This window comes from Myotis myotis, unplaced genomic scaffold, assembly GCF_014108235.1.
Source record: "Myotis myotis isolate mMyoMyo1 unplaced genomic scaffold, mMyoMyo1.p scaffold_m19_p_2, whole genome shotgun sequence".
NCBI lineage: Eukaryota > Metazoa > Chordata > Mammalia > Chiroptera > Vespertilionidae > Myotis > Myotis myotis.
The window spans coordinates 208,298,080-208,315,167 of NW_023416324.1; the positions used below are offsets into that span (position 1 = coordinate 208,298,080).

The window sequence follows — 17,088 nt, forward strand, 5'->3', positions numbered from 1 at the left end:
CGGGCGGGCCAGGCGTTACCTGCGGCCGGCCCAATGAACACACAGTGCCCGTCCTCCCTGGCCGGCAGCGAGGCGCAGACGACTGGCAGCCTGCCCCCGTCCAAGTGGCTCCAGCACGCGTCCTCCAGGGCCTCGCAGAACTGGCGGCAGGGTGGCGGGGAGGGCGAGGGGCCGGTGCCACAGGGTGGGGCCAGCAGCAGGCAGAAGAACCAGGCGAGGAAGCGGTGGCAGTGCGTCCGGAGGAGGCCGCCCCAGGCCCGGGCAGCCGCCAGCACCTCCTCCCCACTGGAGTGGTGGAGGTGGTTGGGCAGCCAGGAGCGCCCGATGCCCAGGCTGCCGCAGACCGGCAGGGAGGGCGGCAAGGGCAGGCAGCGGCCGGCGAGGTGGCGGACAGGCTGCACTGTGGGGGTCGGCCGGGGGGACCTGAGCAGTGCAAAGTAATTAGCAAGACCAGGCCCCACAGAATTAGCCCCGTGAGGAACCCAAGCACCACGGTCCCCAGTCGAAGCTGAGAGTGAGATCGGAGACAGATTGGCGGGGGCGTCAGAGGAGCCAGCCGAGGGGGCAGCATGCGCGCCCAGGGAACCCATCACCAGGGGAAGCAGAAGTGGCGTGCGCTCGGGGATGCCGGGCAAGAGTCCTTTGCCATCCAGATCCAGGGGCCAGGCTGGGGACTGCTGGCTTCCCCAGGGGAGGGCCCCGCCCCGCATGGAGGAGAGAGCTCTACCTGGGGGCTTCGGTGGCACCAAGGGCTCCCCGAGTAGTGTCCGGGGCCTGTCCGGGGAGGGTAGTGGCTGGGTGGGCACTGGCAGGCTGCCGGCCTCAGTCCTCTTGGTGTCCGGAGAGCTCAGGGTCCCACTGGTCAGCCAGGGAGTGGTCCCGTTCTCTTGGGGGGCGCTGGAGGGCACTGGGAAGGTGAGGGGGCCTGTGGGGGTCGCAAGTGTTGGCATCTCCATTCCGGTAGCGTTCTCGGCGGGGGTGCTATTACCCCATAGCTGGACAAAGCTCCGGATACCCATAGCCACGTTCAGGATCATGGCTCCGACGCCAGCAAGATTCTCCTCCTTCGTGTCCGGGCTCGCCGGGGAGGCAGGACGGGCAGTGGAGGCCTCGCCCTGGCCAGCCTCCAGACTCTCCAGGGGCAGCTCGGGGCTGGTAGGTGCTGTCCCCTGCTCGGTGGGGCCATCCTGAGGGGCTACCTGTGTGGTGGTATCCTCTGTGGGCTTCACAGGTGGGCTGCCTGTGGCCACGGGGACGGGGGAGGTGGTGGGCCGATCCGTATTCGTGGACCACAGCCAGTCCAGCAGATCCGCCCGGGTGGCAGCGAGGCAGCAGGTGAGCAGCAGCAGCAGCGGCAGCGGCAGGCCCAGGCGGCCGCTGGGGTCGGGAGCCATCGGGCTGTGTGCACCACGGAGGAGGGCGGGCAGGCGTCTGCCCTGGGGAGGTGGGGCCAGCCAGCTCCCGCCCGGCCCGCCCTCCCCGCCCACGGTCAGCAACCCCATTCATGTTCCCGGCGGCTCTTTCTTTTCACTCTCATGGAAGAAAAAAGACAGAACTCCTCTATCACAGTGACACTGAGGAGGTCTCACACCTCCTTAAAACAGCCACAGACTCCGAGAGGCCCAGGGGACATTCAAGCACGTTCCCTGGAATTCCGAACTCGCTGAGCTGTGAGCTGCAGGCCTCACTGCTCCTCGCCAGACTACGGCCAATCCCTGTGCTGCTGTGTGTGCAAATGGGGTCTCCAGGCCAGCACCCTGACCCCAAGGCAGCTTCTGGAAGGAACCTCTTGCTGGCCCTACAGCCTGAGCACCCTCCACAGAGCCCAGCTCCAAGAGAAGGTGCCCGGCACAGCCCCCTCGGGGTGGCCGCTCGGGACAGGGCTGGGGCCATAGGACACCAGGGGGCAGCCCCCAGCCCTGCGCGCAGAGCCGCTGCAACTGAAGACCAGGGGGTCCCAGCCCTCAGCTGCATGGGGCTGCACGCCCTGCGTTACAGCTGGAACTTGGTGCAAGTCCAACTCCTCGGCTGGACTTGTTGCTTCTGAGAAATTCAACATCCAAGGAGGAGCCGGAAGGGACCTGGGCTCCCACCTGCTTCGAGGTGCGGCTCCTCAGCCTGCCCCCCGCCCCCACCCCCGGCCCCCATTCCGGCCCCTCTCGCAGACGCTGACCTGTCCTCGCCCCATCTCACCAGAGACCGCGATCTGGGCTCGAACACTGGCGACTTGTGGCCTTTTGTAACCGCCGACCCCTTTCTCACTGATCAGAAAGGCTCTCGGGCTGACCCTGCTGGTGACACTTTCATCACACTTCTCAGTCCTGCGGGGGTTTCCGGTTAAGCCCTGAGAACGACTTGAAAGGGACAGGACGCAGCCGCAGGGTGTGACACGGAGGGAAAGGAGGGTCATGGAACTTACGGAGACTGCCGCTGCCGCTGCCAGCAGGTCCCACAGGGACAGGCGTCCTCTCCCGCCGCCACCACCCCCAGATCTCAGTCTGTGTGTGGAGAGCGGGGACTGCCAGGTCACCCCAAGGCCATGAGATGGGGCTGGTGAGGGAGTCCTGCCCACAGCCTGGGTGCCAGCCCTGCACGGGGCCCCACCCTGCCTCCTCTCAGCTCTGTCTTCACCGGGCACCTCTTCCGGGCTGTGTCTCAGGAAAGGAAGGGATCTGGGCACTGCCACTGCTCAGAGGGCATGAGCCAGGCAGCCCACAGCTGGACATTCCCATTGTGCCCCCACTCCTTCCCTATAACAGCCTCAGCCAACACTTCCTTTGTCCAGGGCACGAGAAGGATGCTGCCGTGTGGACGTAAGCTCTGCCCGTGTGCCGGCTTTGGGGCTGCTCGGATTTGCCACGAGTGCTGGTGTCTGCTTTGATTATGGCTGCCACCCTCCCTCTGCAGCCAGGCAGACCCCACTGCCCAGCACCCACCCTCTGTGCTGCCCACCAGAGTGGGGGTCCCAGCCCTGGGCAGCAGCAGGAGGAGTGCAGGTGTGGGATGTACCCATCCACACAAGGACCCCTGGTTGGACAGAAACCGCTCCGAGCTCTGTCCCATCCGGCACCTCCCAACAGGGCTGCCGGCAACACAGAGATGCCCAGCTGACCAGGCACGGTGCCAAGTGCCCACCTCATTCTGTGAGCCTGTGCCCATCAGCCAGCCTGCGAATAAAGAAACTGAGGCATGGGGACCTGAGGGCTGGCTCTAGATGACAGAGCCCAAAAGAGGAGAGCCAGAATGGCACTGCACACCCTCATCACACGCTCACATAACCACACGCACATCCACGCTCAACACTGCTTTAACGGCCACACGCCACACTAGATCCCGCATGTGCTCTGCACACCAGCTGTCCATCCCTTTGCCTGAATCCCCTCGTCACCCGCCTTCTCCAGGCTGTGCTGGGGGTTTCAGCCCACCTTCCCCTCGGCTGCGTTCAGCAGCGAGAGCAGCTCTGTTCAAACAGCCTGGAAGTCAAGTCCCGCCCCCCGGCCCCTAGGTCCCCAGCTGGGAACCTCCGAAGGGCAGGGCTCGGCTGTGCGGAATCAGCACGTCATCACGCTTTAGAACAGCTGAGCACGGAGACCCCTCTCGAAAGGTGAGGCATCCATATGCAAACATCTGTGTCTCAGGGAGGCCCTGTTACCAACATGATCCCCTCTATGCTCAGGATTCTTAGAAATGCTCAGACAATAGTCTTGAAAAGTCACTGCCACTAATGTGATTTTATGCCTAAAGTGTCCCTGGAAAATCTCAGGACAGAAATTCCAAAGGCCGTCCCCCTTCTGCCAGGATGGGAGAGGGAACTCTGGGCTCATGTGTGGCAGAGACTGACGCCCTGTTGGGTGGCCGCCCCCTTGTCAGCCCAATGCCCTGGGCACTCAGTTACTCCCTGAGCCACTTGCTCAACTCACTGTTTCCAGGCAGAGCCAGGAGCGAGGAACCAAGGAGCCGTGGCTGCAGAGCGAGATGCCAGCTGCTGCCCGGGTGAGGGGCAGGCTCTACAGGAGGGCAGCAGCGGCCCCACCAGGCTGAGCCAACCCTGCGACACAGCAGGGCACCCCTCCGTCCTAATCCTCCAGACCTCGCCCTCCCTGCCCACCACGGGGCCTGTGCCAGCTCCAAGCCCTTGCTGAGCATCACATGCCTGCAGAGCGCCTGGTGACTGTCTCATGCAGCTGGAGGAACGCGGCATCGGCCTGCAGGCCCTGGGATGTCACCAAACAGTGAGGGGAGTCCTGGGCCTGCGTGGAGACAGGTGAACGGCACTGAGTCACGGGGTGGCTGCCGCTTTCACAGGGTTCTCAGGACATCCTGGGGACAAACCAATCAAACACTGGCTGTGTCTAGTGGGGGCTGCTGACTCCCAGCAAAGCACCTTTCTCTGCCTTCACTTCCCCTCCTGTCCTGCCTGAAACGCCCTCTTCTCCTCTGTCCATGACACACAGCTCATGGCCCCAGTCCGTCGACACCTCCACACATTAATCCACCCCCAGGACTCTCCAGGGTATGTGTGTGTATGTGTGGTGTGTGTGTATGTGTGATGTGTTTGTCTCTGTGCACATGTATGCATGTGTGTTTGTGTCTACGTATGTTTGTCACTATGTTCGTGTGCACATGCGAGATGTGTTTGTGTGTGCACATACATGTGTGCTGTCTGCTCCTGCACATTTCCACTCACTCCCATGCAGAGAGTTTTCTTGGGATTCCTGGATGCCTGGGAGGCTCCAGGTCCAGCTTGGGAAGTGCTGCCAAGCAGGGCTTGATGGTCATCCTGGCCCCTCACAGCTGCACAGCACGTGCCCTGGGGAGGGGCATTAGCACTGCACATGGAAGGTGAGCACACACCTCCGTCCGCACGGCTCTCACTCTGAATGATCCCAAATCCACAACCTTCAAGTGCCGCCAAGCCTCTCGGCTCCCTCTGGCCGGGTGTGCTGACCGGGTCTTCCACATGCCTGTCTTGTCCTGTGTCTGGAGCGCAAGGGCACCACCTCACTTACCCCCAGAAGCAATACCAGGATGTTCCCCCACAGCACCGTGGGGCAAGGGGACAGCCATCCCTTCCTTAATCTCAAATCCTACAACTATACTGAACTTATATATTAGTTTTAAGGTTTTTTAGTGGATTCCTTATATATATATATATATATATATATATATATATATATATATATATATATATATATATACACTAGAGGCCTGGTGCACAAAATTTGTGCACTTGGGGGGGGGGTGTCCCTGAGCCCAGCCTGCGTGTTCTTGCAGTCCAGGAGCCCTCAGGCAATGTCCGACTGAAGGCTTAGGCCTGGCAGTCAGACATCCTTAGTGCTGTGGTGGAGGCAGGAGAGGGTCCCGCCACCGATGCTGCGCTCGCCAGCCATGAGCCTGGCTTCTGGCTGAGTGGCGCTCCCCCTGTGGGAGCACATTGACCACCAGGGGGCAGCTCCTGTGTTGAGCGTCTGCCCCCTGGTGGTCAGTGCATGTAATAGTGACCGGTCGTTCTGCTATTTGGTTGATTTGTATATTAGGCTTTTATTATATAGGATATAATAAAAGCATAGTATGCAAATTGTCCCCTCAAACAGGAGGTCATCCAGGAATTCAACCAGGGAGTAGGGCTGGCCAGGGAAAGGGAGGGAGTACTGGCCAGCAGCCAGCAGCCGCTAGGGACCCTATCAGTGCACTAATTTAGTGCACTGGGCCTCTAATATTATATATGCTAATAAAAGGATAATATGCTAATTAGACTGAATAGACCGAACGTCTTCCAGACAAAGCTGCAGCGGCTGCGAGGGCCAAGGAGGGCCAGCAGCCACAGCGGCCAGAGGTGGCGGCAGCAGCAGGACATCCCCTAAGGCAGCGGTTCTCAACCTGTGGGTCACAACCCCTTTGGCGGTTGAACGACCCTTTCACAGGGGTCGCCTAAGACCATCCTGCATATCAGATATTTACATTACAATTCATAACAGTAGCAACATTACAGTTATGAAGTAGCAACGAAAATAATTTTATGGTTGGGTCACAACATGAGGAACTGTATTTAAAGGGCCAGAAGGTTGAGAACCACTGCACTAAGGGCTCCCAGACTGTGAAAGGGGGCAGGCTGGCCTGAGGGACCACCCCCGCAACCCCTGCCCCAGTGTACAAATTTTCATGCACCAGGCCTCTAGTATATATATGACATGTCATCTGTGAACAGAGCACAGTGCTTATTAACAGATGGTGAGAGTGGGCATCCTTGTCTGGTTGCCTGATTTGGGGGAAGCACCAGCCTTTCACCAGGAAGCCTGATGTTAGGTGTGACCTTTTAGCAGGTTGAGAAAGCTCCCTTCTGTTCCTGTTTTGCTGGGGGGTTTTTTAATCATGAAAGGATGTTGACTTTTGTCAATTGCCTATTCTGTACCTAAGATGTTCATGTGATTTTTATTTTGTATTCTACTGATATGATGTGTTACATCAATTTTTGGATGTTAACCAGCCTTGCATTCCTGGGATAAAGCCCATTTGCTCGTAACATGTAACTGTTCTATGTTGTTGGATTTGTTTGCTAGTATTTAAAGACTTGTGTGTCCACATTTACAAGAGATACTGGTCTGTAGTTTTTCTTTTAGTGTGTGATGTCTTTGTCTGGCTTTTGTATCCAGGTTATACTTCTAGCCTCATAAAATGAGTTGGGAAGTGTACTGCCCTTTTATTTTCTTGAAAGTTTGTTAAGAACTGGTTTTAATCCTTCTTTACTAGTAAATGTTTGGTAGAATTCGTCCGTGAAGCTGAGCTTTTCTTCACGGTTAGTTTTTTGGGTTATTAAGTAAATTTCTTCACTTACGATCTATTCAAATTATCTATTTCTTAGTGAGTTTCAGTAGCTTATATCTTTTTTTTTTCTTTTTAAAAAATATTTTGTTGTTGTTGATTTCAGAGAGGAAGAGAGAGGGGGGAAAGAGATAGAAACATCAATGATGAAAGAGAATCATGGATTGGCTGCCTCCTACATGCCCTCTACTGCGGACCAAGCCTGCGATCTGGGCATGTGCCCTGACCAGGAATCCAACCACAACCTCCTGGTTCATAGGTTGACATCAACCACTGAGCCACACCAGTGGGGCAGTAGTTTATATCTTTGTAGGAATTTGCCAATTCCTACGAAGTTATCTAATTTGTTGACATACAGTTCATAGTACTACGTTAGAACACTTTTTGGGGTTAGAACAAAACTGAAGGACTCACAATCTAAGTAGCCACAACAGTTGGTACTGGCACAAGGGTAGACACACAGAGCAGTGGAATAGAGCTGAGACTTCTGAAATAATCTCATACAGTGGGGCCTTGACTTACAAGTTTAATTCGTTCCGTGACGGAGCTCGTAACTCTAATTACTTGTATGTCAAATCAATTTTCACCGAGTGAGACACGTGATGCTGGGCTGATGTTGTGGCGTTCACTGTGACATTCGCTGCGCCAACTAGCGGTGGGGTATCTGAAGCTGCCTCATAACCCGAATTTTAGCTCGCAACTCAAAGCAAAAAATCGGCCGAGAGACGGCTCGTATCTCGAAAAACTCGTGAGTTGGGACACTCGTAAGTCAAGGCCGCACTGTACATCTATGGTCAACCAATTTTTGACGAGTGCCCAAACCATTTAGTGGAGAGAGAATAGTATTTCGACATGGGTGCTGGGGCAATAGGATTGCCACAGGCAAAATAATGAAGTTAAGACTCTTATCTCACACCACACACAAACGTTAAATTAAAATGGACCAAGGTCCTAATGTAAGAGCTAAAACTACAAAACCCTTATAAGAAAACAGGAATAAACCTTCATGACGTTGGATTTGGCAAAGGGTTCTTACATTTGACAGCAAATGCCTAAGCAACAAAAGAAAAAAATAGATAAATTGGACTTCATCAAAATGTAAGTTTTGTGTCTCGAAGGACAACATCAACAAAGTGAAAAGACAACCCACAGTTGGGAGACTATATTTGCAAATCATATACCTCATAAAGGACTTGTATCTATATAATCAATACACCAATAAAAAGAAACACAATGTAATTAAAAAGCAGGCGAAGAATCTGAATAGACATTTCTCCAAGGAAGACATCCCAATGGCCAACCAGCCCATGAAAAGATGCTCAACATCACTAGTCATTAAGGAAACGCAAAAGAAAACCACAATGAGACACATCTCACATCACGAGTATGGGCTGGAATCAAAAAGCCAGATAATGACAAGTGTCGGTGAGGCTGTGGAGAAGTCAGAACCCTCACACCCTGCTGGTGAGAAGGTAAAACAGGCGGCCACTTAAGAAAGTAGTCTGGCCATTCCTCAAACTGTTAAACATAGAGTTATCCTATGTCTCAGAAATTCCACCCTCGGTATATATACCTAAGAGAAATGAAAGCATGCACACACACACACACACACACACACATACACACACACACATAAATTATACACAAAGGTTCATGGCAGCGTTATTCACATGAGCCAGAAGGTGGAAACAATGCAAGTGTCCACCAACTGCTGAATGGATAGAATGTGGCCCACCCACGCGATGGAGTATTAACCATGAAAAGGAATGACACACGGCAACGTGGACGGACCACGAAAATGCTATGCTCAGTGTAAGAAGCCAGACACAAAAGGCCACCTACTGTATGGCTCCATCTACGTGAAATGTGTAGAGAAACCCATGGAAAGCAGGCGAGCAGCTGTTCCCGGCTGGGGGACACCTAAAGGTTTCTTTCTGAAGTGAGGAGGACGTCCTAAAATGGTCTGTGATGATGGCTGCATGCATCTTTGAAAGCACAAAACCACTCATCCATAGGCTGTGAGTTAGTGCATGGCATGGCATGTGGATTGTATCTCAAGGGAGACCATGTCAGATTTCAACTACACAATCCTAAATGCTTGCATTTATTTGACTGTTGGCATGATTGATCTTTTAAATATACTTGATGCGAGCATTTCTGTCTTTTTTAAATTCCTGTTCACCTTTATTCACTTTCTTGCCGTTTTTTTAAAAAAGAATAGGGATTTGGACCCTGGTCACCTTTGCTGCTAATGGAGTTTTTCAAGCTCATCACCGGCCTCATTCCGGAAACACAGGGCCTCCTTCCTGCTCACAGTCTGCACACCAGAGCTGCTGCGGTCGCTGCTGTGCGCATGAGGCTGACATTAACTGGGCGCTTCCTGTGTACAAGGCACGTGGTGGAAACCACACTCTTCAGCCTGGAGAACGCAAACCTCACACCCTGCCATCGTCAGTCAGGAGGACGGGAGTTCCAGGCAGGAGGTGGCTGGCCCTGCAGCGGGAATGGGGCAGCGAGGGGTCCCTGGCTCAGACCCCACACTAAACCCTGTCCCTGTGCATTAATTCTTCACCTTTCAGGGACATACTTTCCTTCCTTTATTCAACAAATACGTACTGAGCTCCTACTGTGTGCCAGCCCTACTCTGGGCACTGAACTGCATCAGCTACAAAGCAGGAAAGGCCTCCACAAAGTGGGATGAAGGAGATAAAGCAGGGGGCGAGAGCAGAGGACACAGGGGATGACAGCCCCAGACAGGATGTGGGACCAGGGCCTGAGCCTCTCATGATGGACAGTAGCAGCAATGTGTCCTCCCATCCCCCCAGGAGGCCGGTTCCCCACCCAGGGACACTACATTCCTGTGTGGTGATGTGGCCTTTCCCTCGGAAGGGCCAGCCACCTGCGTGGCCAGCGGCAGGGGGACAGAGAGCTCTGCGGGCCGCAGAAAAGACGGCCCCCTTCCTAGGACCAGTGTCATCCCAGTGTCCCCATGAGACCTGCTCAGTAGGTTCCTGACCAGGTGCAGAGTCCAGGTGTCCTGCCCGAGAACAAGGCCACCCAACAGGGCACACAGGGGACGGCATTTCTTTCAAATAAAGGTCCTTGACCCGGGAAGTTAATATTTAACCAGTGTTTTCACCAGAGCCTCCCGGACACCGGGCCCCACAGAGCATCCTCCAGAGAAAAAGTGAGCCTGAGTGTGGACTCGTCCCCACGCCCTCCGCATACGGGCACAGCCTGCCCCCGTCACCTTCTAGAACTCACGAGAGCATGTGGGGAGGACGGCAGGCCTTGGCCAGGGGGGCAGGGGGTCCCAGCCCCACACAGGGACACCCCCCCCCCCCAAACTCAGCTGCACTGCTGAGCTGGGCCTCTGAGGGCGGGGGCTACGGGGCAACAAGCGGCGGAGATGGGGACGGGGACTGGCCAGGACATTAGCAAGTGGACGGTTCAGTTAGGCTTTAGGAGTCTGGCGGGTTGCTCATTAACTGGATTTCACTGGAGGCGAGAGGGCCAGCTCACGCGCCAGGTTCCCACGGGGCGGGGGTGGGGAGCAGCCGACCTGCTCAGCCCCCACCGGGATAACTGTGCTCCGGTCTGGTTGGGGTCACGGGTCAGGCACCTCCCATGTGCCAACACCCCAAGGATCCGCACATGCACGTCCACGTCATGCCACCGGGGCCTGGGTGGCTCAGAAAGCGTCGCAGCAGGCTGAGTGTTGGCCCTAAAAAGGTTTGCCGAAACCCATGGCACCTGTGAACGTGGCCTGAGAGGGATAAAGGGGTCTTTGCAGGTGCATCCTGAGGGGCCCTGAATCCTATGGCAAGTGTCCTTATGAGACAGAAAGGGAAAGACTCGCAAAGGAGAAGTCACATGTGACGGAGGCGAAGCCTGGACTGACGGGGCCAACAGCCAGGGGTGCCTGGGGCCACAGAAGCTGCAAGAGGCAGGAAGGACCCTCCCCAGAGACCCTGGAGGGAGCCTGGCACCGCGACACCGGGACCTCAGACGTCTGGCCTCCAGAACGAGAATCAATCCCGGTTTCAGGCCTCCCACCCTCACCCCGTGTGATCATTGTGACGCAGCCGGGGAACGTGAGGGGTGCTCAGGACAGGTGGGAGCAGGCCAGGGGCCGAGTTGGACGGGCAGGAGGAGAGAGCAGCAGAACGCAGGGCTTTCCTGAACAGACGGGGTGCGGACCCTGAGCCCCGAGCCCTGGCAGTGCTGGGTCCTCGTCTGCAGTGGGAAGAGCCCTTCCTGGCCCCGGGCATGCTGGGGACATGAGCGTCTGCACGAAGTGAGGCAGCATGGAGCGGGGAAAGGCCCTCGGAGGAGGGCCCGTGGGGCAGCACTGGGACACCACCTGTGCAACGTGGGGCGGGAGACTCGGAATCGGTCTGGTCACAGCTGCCCCCTAGAGGCCACCCAGGCCCCGGGACGGAGTCCCAGTGTCCAGTGGCCTCCCATCGCTGCCGACCCGCCTCATAAGGTGACCTCACATACATGGTCCGTGCAATGGGGTCCGTGCAACGCGCCCTTCACCTTTCTCTGGCCTCGGTCCCCTGGCCCGGCCCTGCTCTCGGCTCAGGACGCAGAGGGAAGCATGAGCCCTGACCCCCTGGGACGCCAGGGCCTCGATGGCTACAGACAAGGCTGTGGTGAGTTCCATTTCTCTCCCCTGTGAACACTTCCCAGCAAGGAAACGGGCAGATGCCAGGGAGAAACAGATGGGAAGCACCTGGGCCCTGACAGTGGCCTCGCCAGGCCATGGCTTCTCCGAGTCACAGTGTAGATTTCATGCAGAGGAGCAGGGAGGCAGAGGGGTGTGGCTTGTCCAGGAGGGCGTGGGAGCGCGCAGACCCCTGGGCGCAGTGTTTTTGTTTTAAAGCATCCAAATGCCCGAATGCCCATTCCTTCCCTCCACACCCACACCGGTCTCCGGGCGGCCCCCCGGCTCCGCTGGAGGGGCTGCTCCAGCCCCCACCTCACGCCTCTCCGCCTCTCCTCCTCTCCTCCCTCACCGTGCAGCTCACGTCTGCCCAGGGGCCTTTCCTTGCTCTTAGCCCCTTTCTCTCTGCTTATTTGCCGTCTGTACTCAGAGGAGCTGATGTGTATTACACTGGGGGCAAGAGGAACCAGCAGAATCCCACACAGCTCACAGGGAGGACTCCTGTCTGCAGCTGGCATTTTAATAGCAGGTGACAGCAGGTCTCCTCGTTCCAACCTCGCTCTTCATCGCCAGCAGGCTTCTCTCTAAGCTGAGCGGGGCTCGAGGCATGTGGCCTGGGTCCCAGCACGGAGCTCAGCTTCGCACCTGTCTCCCCTCCCATGCCCGATGCTGGGACACGGTTTCTGGGAGAAATTGTCCTGTTCCCTTAAATGAAAAGTATGAAGCAAACTGCAGGAGCCGTGGCTCTCTCCCTAAGGGAAGACAAGCCCCCTCCAGAGAAAGGACTCGTGTGTCTCACACACTGTCTGTGATGGGGGAGGGGAGGGGCCTCGGCCAAATCCACTCACCACACCGGGCAGCTCTGCCAGGACCTGTGGGAATGGGGAGGGGGCACATCGTCTTCTGCTCATATCACCCCAACCCGAGAAAAATAAAACTGTATTCGTTCCGTGGAATAAACCAGGGGGGTGATAAGGAGGAAAATGTGCCCGAGAGAGAGGGGGGTGGGGGGCATTCAATGGTCCCCCCACCCCCAGAAAATGACAAAGCTCGAATCTGACAAAGATGGGGGTGAGAGTCCTGGGGGTCTGGGCAGATTCTGCCAGAGCAGCGCAGGGAGGTGGGCTCCCTCGAGGACGGTCTGTGTAACCCCCAGGGCGGGGCCCGCAGGGGGATGGCAGGAGGTGCCAGTGTCCATCTGGGGACACCATGAGGCCGCCCACTGCAGTCCAGGAGAACAGCCACAGCGCATCCAAACACGCGCATCCTCGTTTGACCCACACACATTCATTCAGAAGCTGTGTGCTCAGCCGGCTCCAGCCCTGCTCCCACCTTCCAGTTACCTGGGGCTCAGAAGGCACTCAGCCCGGGCCTGGCCAGGGGTCCCCGTGTGCTGGGCATGCCCACACCAGGGGTGCGTGGGGGCCTTGGCGTTCTGAAAAGCTCCCAGGTAATTCCTTAGGGCAGGTGAGTGTGAAATAAATTAGGCAGACCCAGGCTGCTTCCAGGGACCTGGGACAGACATCCAGGAAGTCAGCCCTGATCCGACCTTTGGAGTCACCGCCTCAGCACGAACCCCACACAGAGCCAGGGGCCCTGCCCAAGGCTACCCACTTATGAGCCAAAAAGTCAGGGCACCTCAGAGGCCCAGACCCTTCCATAACCTCCCCCACCCCAAGGAAGGGCACAATCAACTCCTCCCAGAGTCCAGGGAATGCGATCAGGACGGTAAGCTGGTGCCAGAGAAGTCATGGGACAGACACCGTGTTTGAGCCCTGCTTCTCCTCCCAGACACTGAAGACCTGAGTGGCCGCTCACCAGCAGGCCCATGCTCCCTGTCCATGGCAACATGGGAGGGGCGGAAGGAACAGGGAAGTGAGCGACCAGCTGGCCCCGGGTTCTCCGTTTGCTTTCGCAGGAAGTCACCCAGACCCACTTTAATCCAATTTTCACTTCTCACTTCACAGGCTCGTTCGTACCCAGCGTCTGGGGTGTTCATGCAGGGAGGGTCCTTCCAAGGCCAGGCTCAGTGCTGTCCCTTCAAATCCCAAACCACATCCGCTTCACGCGTCCCTAAGTGCCCGAAGTGCCAGTAACCGGAGGAAGACCATGCTGAGTGTGACCAGGTTTGCGAATGCGGATGCTATCCATCTACACTGTGGGTGGAAGTCACATCACCCTGGGTCCCGCCTGCGACAGGCTGTCATGTTGTCAAATGACCACCAGGGGGAGCCACACACCCGGGGTTTCTAACCGAGGCTCCGTGCTCTGGTAGAAGAAATGAACCCGAAGTTCACATTTGTTCTTCACTTAGATTTTTAAAATATTAAATCAATGTACATGTTGCAATACACAAAGACCTACTAAGGAAGGTTAATAACTTCCCCGGCCCAGTGACCGCTGCATACTCTGAGCCTCTGTCACTCAGGACTCCCCAGGCCAGGGAGGGCTGCGCCATGGGGGGTAAGCAGGACCCAGCTCCGCCCTGCGCCAGCAGCAGGACCCAGCCCTGCCCCTGTGCCAGTGGTCCTGGCAGAGCAGGTGCATTTCAAGGGGATGAAATCCCAGAATGTAAGTGACAGAGGGCCGAGTCCCCTCCCATGAGGACGCCTGATCGTGGGTCCCAGTGCACAAAAGTGGCCGTCCCTCCGCACTGCCCACGGTGGTAGGAAGTGGTGTTCTGGGGTTTTCATTCCCTCTGTGTGGGTGCTGGCATGGGATGGATGTGTTGCACGTGGAAGGGACATGAATCTTCGGGGCCAGAGGTCAGAACACTGTCCCCTGCACACAAACCCCCCGGCCCCCCACATCCTACTCCCTGGGGCTGTGAGTAGGTATGTTTCCTGGCAAAGGGGGATGAAGGTTGCAGGTGGATGCTGCTGCTGCTAACCAGCTGACCAACATGACAAAATAGATTGTTCTGGATCATCCAGATGGGCCCACTATCCTCACAGGGGTCCCAGAAAGGGGAAGAGGGGGGCAGAAGAACCAGAACTGAGGCTGAACTGGTCACTGCTGACTGTGAAGATGGAGGAGGGGCCACAAGCCAAAGACAGGGCCCCCTCCAGAAGCAGGAACAGGCCAGAAAGCACGTTCCCCTGGAGCCTCCAGGGGACCCAGCCCTGCTGACACCCAGACTCCAGCCCAAGGAGCCCTTCAGTCTTCTGACCGACCTCCACTCTTAGGGATAAACCTGTGCTGTTCTAAGTCCCTAACTTTGTTGTCATTTGTTACAGCGGCCCCGGGACACGCATCCACCCTGCACTTGCTGCCTCTTCTCAGTGGACCTTCACCTCTGACTGCGGGCACCTGCGGCTCCTCATTCAAGGGGCCCCTTCTCCGCCGTCACCCCAATACTCCAGGGGCTCCTCTGGCAGCTCCGTCAAGGTGCCCTGCTTTCAGAGCACATGCTTCCTTCTGGTCTGCCCTCATTTTCCCACCACACGTACATTTTCAATCCCTCGGTCCCGCACCATGCGCTGGGGGTCCTGCCCTGTCCCCTCAAAGCCACTGGATAATTCCTACACAGCAGCCTAATGTGTTCCATTTCCTTCGAGCATCTGGACCTGCAGGCTGTTGCCTCTCAAACTGTGGGCAAGGACCAGCCCCCTCCCCCAAATCCGTGGTGGCAAGCACTTTTGTAAAACACGATAAAAATGTCACGGCGATGCCGAATGGCTATGAACATCTCTAAACAGGTGCTGCCACTCTGTGCCCACCTCAGCACAGACGGGACCACCGCTGTGTGCACACAGGCCCCAACCGCTCTCAGAGCGCTGGTCAGTGGCTGGAATTCACTTTTACTCCCGTCACAGTGGGTGTCTCATCGTGTCTTCCAGCTGCGCGGACAGGACAGCCCTGTGCGTGCCAGTGAACAAGGAGGCTGCTTTCCACGAGAATGCACACTCCCGGCAGCGGGGTGGCCAGGCGCCCGCCGCCCTCAGTGGCCAGTCATCGAGCGGCCATCGGAGGGCCCAGCGCAAAGGCCTCGGGCAGGCTCGAACCCTGAGGGCCCTGCCTTTCCCTGGGGAGAAGCTGCCCCGCAAACCGGCCCCACCAGCCCCACAGATGGGCCCCAGCCCTGGACAAGGCAGAGGCTGCCTGGCGAGGCGGGCAGAGAGGAAGGAGAGGTTGGCAAGAGAGCTTGGGAAGGAGCAGGTAGGGAAAGGTGCGCCCACCCCTGCTCACCAGTCAGCGACAGTTCGGGGAGCCCACCTGGGGACGGGAGTGTGTTATACCTGATTGTGTGAGACTGAAGGTGAGTGTGTGACGTACGAGTGTGAAAGGCAGTGAGTGTGAGAGTGGGTGACACACCCACCTCCAGAACTCGGGCACTTGAACCTGCAAACACCTCAGAGGGGACAGTGAGACGTGCTGACAGGAGCCAGGGGGGCTGGACACTCGGGGGACAGTCCATGGGTCCTCGCGGCCCCTTCCTGTCTGCAGCCTGCACAGCTCCGTCCTCGGCCTCAGCCCAGCCAGCGCCCAACAGTCAACCTTTTCACCTAATTAAAAACCCATCTTGTTCCAGATACAAGCTGGAAATGGGTATTCCATGAAGCTTTTAAATCACGAGAAATGTGGTCCGCAGGAAGTTATCAGAATGAGCATTGGTCCATCTGCAGACAGGCTGGTTCTACGGGGCCCCAGGCACAGCCCCTCTTATGCCCACCCAGCGCACGGGGCCGTTTCCCCTCAACACGGCTGGACCGGTTCCCAAAGGAGGCGGCTACTTCCCAGCCACATCCCAGAGGAGGCGGGAGGTGCAGTGTGCACGCTCCCTGTCTCCCAGGGGGCCGGGGTCACTTCTAAATGAGGTCCCCCTCAGGGAGGACAGAAATGACTGTTAAAATCCGTGTCACCCAGGGGGCATTTCACTGAAGAGAGAGGGAGTGAGAGGACACCGAAAGCAGGATTTTTTAAAGAAATAATTTGTATTAATTTCGGAGAGGAAGGGGGACAGAGAAATAGAAACATCAATGACAAGAGAGAATCACTGATCAGCTGCCTCCTGCACGCCCCCCCCCCCCCCCCCGGCACTGGGGATGAGCCTGCAACCCGGGCACATGTCCTGACCAGGAATCAAACCGTTGAACCGTGACTTCTTGGTTCATAGGTCGATGCTCAACCACTGAGACACCCCGGCTGGGCAAGGCAGGATTTTAGATGGAGCCCCTGTTCCTTCTCAGAGAGGTCACTGTCTACAAGGGCCCCAAATGACCCCAGCCCAGGCCAGACCTGACCCCCGCACCCTGGAGGAACCTCCTCAGGGCCTCAGCCCCTTTCCGAGGGCTCCGGTGTGCAAGCTCACCCCCGCCAGGACCCTGGCCAGGATGAGGCGGCGCCCCACCTCTCTCCCCCACAGCTGCCAGCCTGCGCCCTCACACTCACTCAAAACCACCGGCTAACAGTCACGTGGTAACAAGGAGGTGCTGGCAGAGGCCCGAGCTGCAAATCCAGTCTCTCCCTCCCTCTGGGTTTCTTCTCCACGTTGATGATAAATGTAGTTGGAACCGCCCCGAGTACAGATGCCACAGAGTCCAGAACTGCTGGGTCACCAGCACATCCCCTGTCTGCAGGGCTGGCCGAACAGAAGG

The 17,088-nt window shown here is 57.0% G+C and overlaps 1 protein-coding gene across 3 annotated transcripts in view; it reads right to left on the bottom strand.

Annotated features, from left to right (window-relative positions):
- Nucleotides 1-17,088, bottom strand: part of COL18A1 (collagen type XVIII alpha 1 chain) — an 80,544-nt gene that overhangs the window by 44,008 nt on the left and 19,448 nt on the right. Inside the window, exon 1 of one of the 3 annotated variants that reach the window (XM_036349543.1) lies at nt 728-1,420. The exons of 1 other annotated variant lie outside the window; for it this stretch is intronic. In XM_036349543.1, coding sequence (XP_036205436.1) covers nt 728-1,394 — 667 coding nt within the window. In that variant the 5' untranslated portion in view covers nt 1,395-1,420. Of the gene's footprint in view, nt 1-19; nt 1,421-17,088 lie in introns of those variants that run through there. One more of the 3 variants, XM_036349542.1, reaches the window with a different exon arrangement.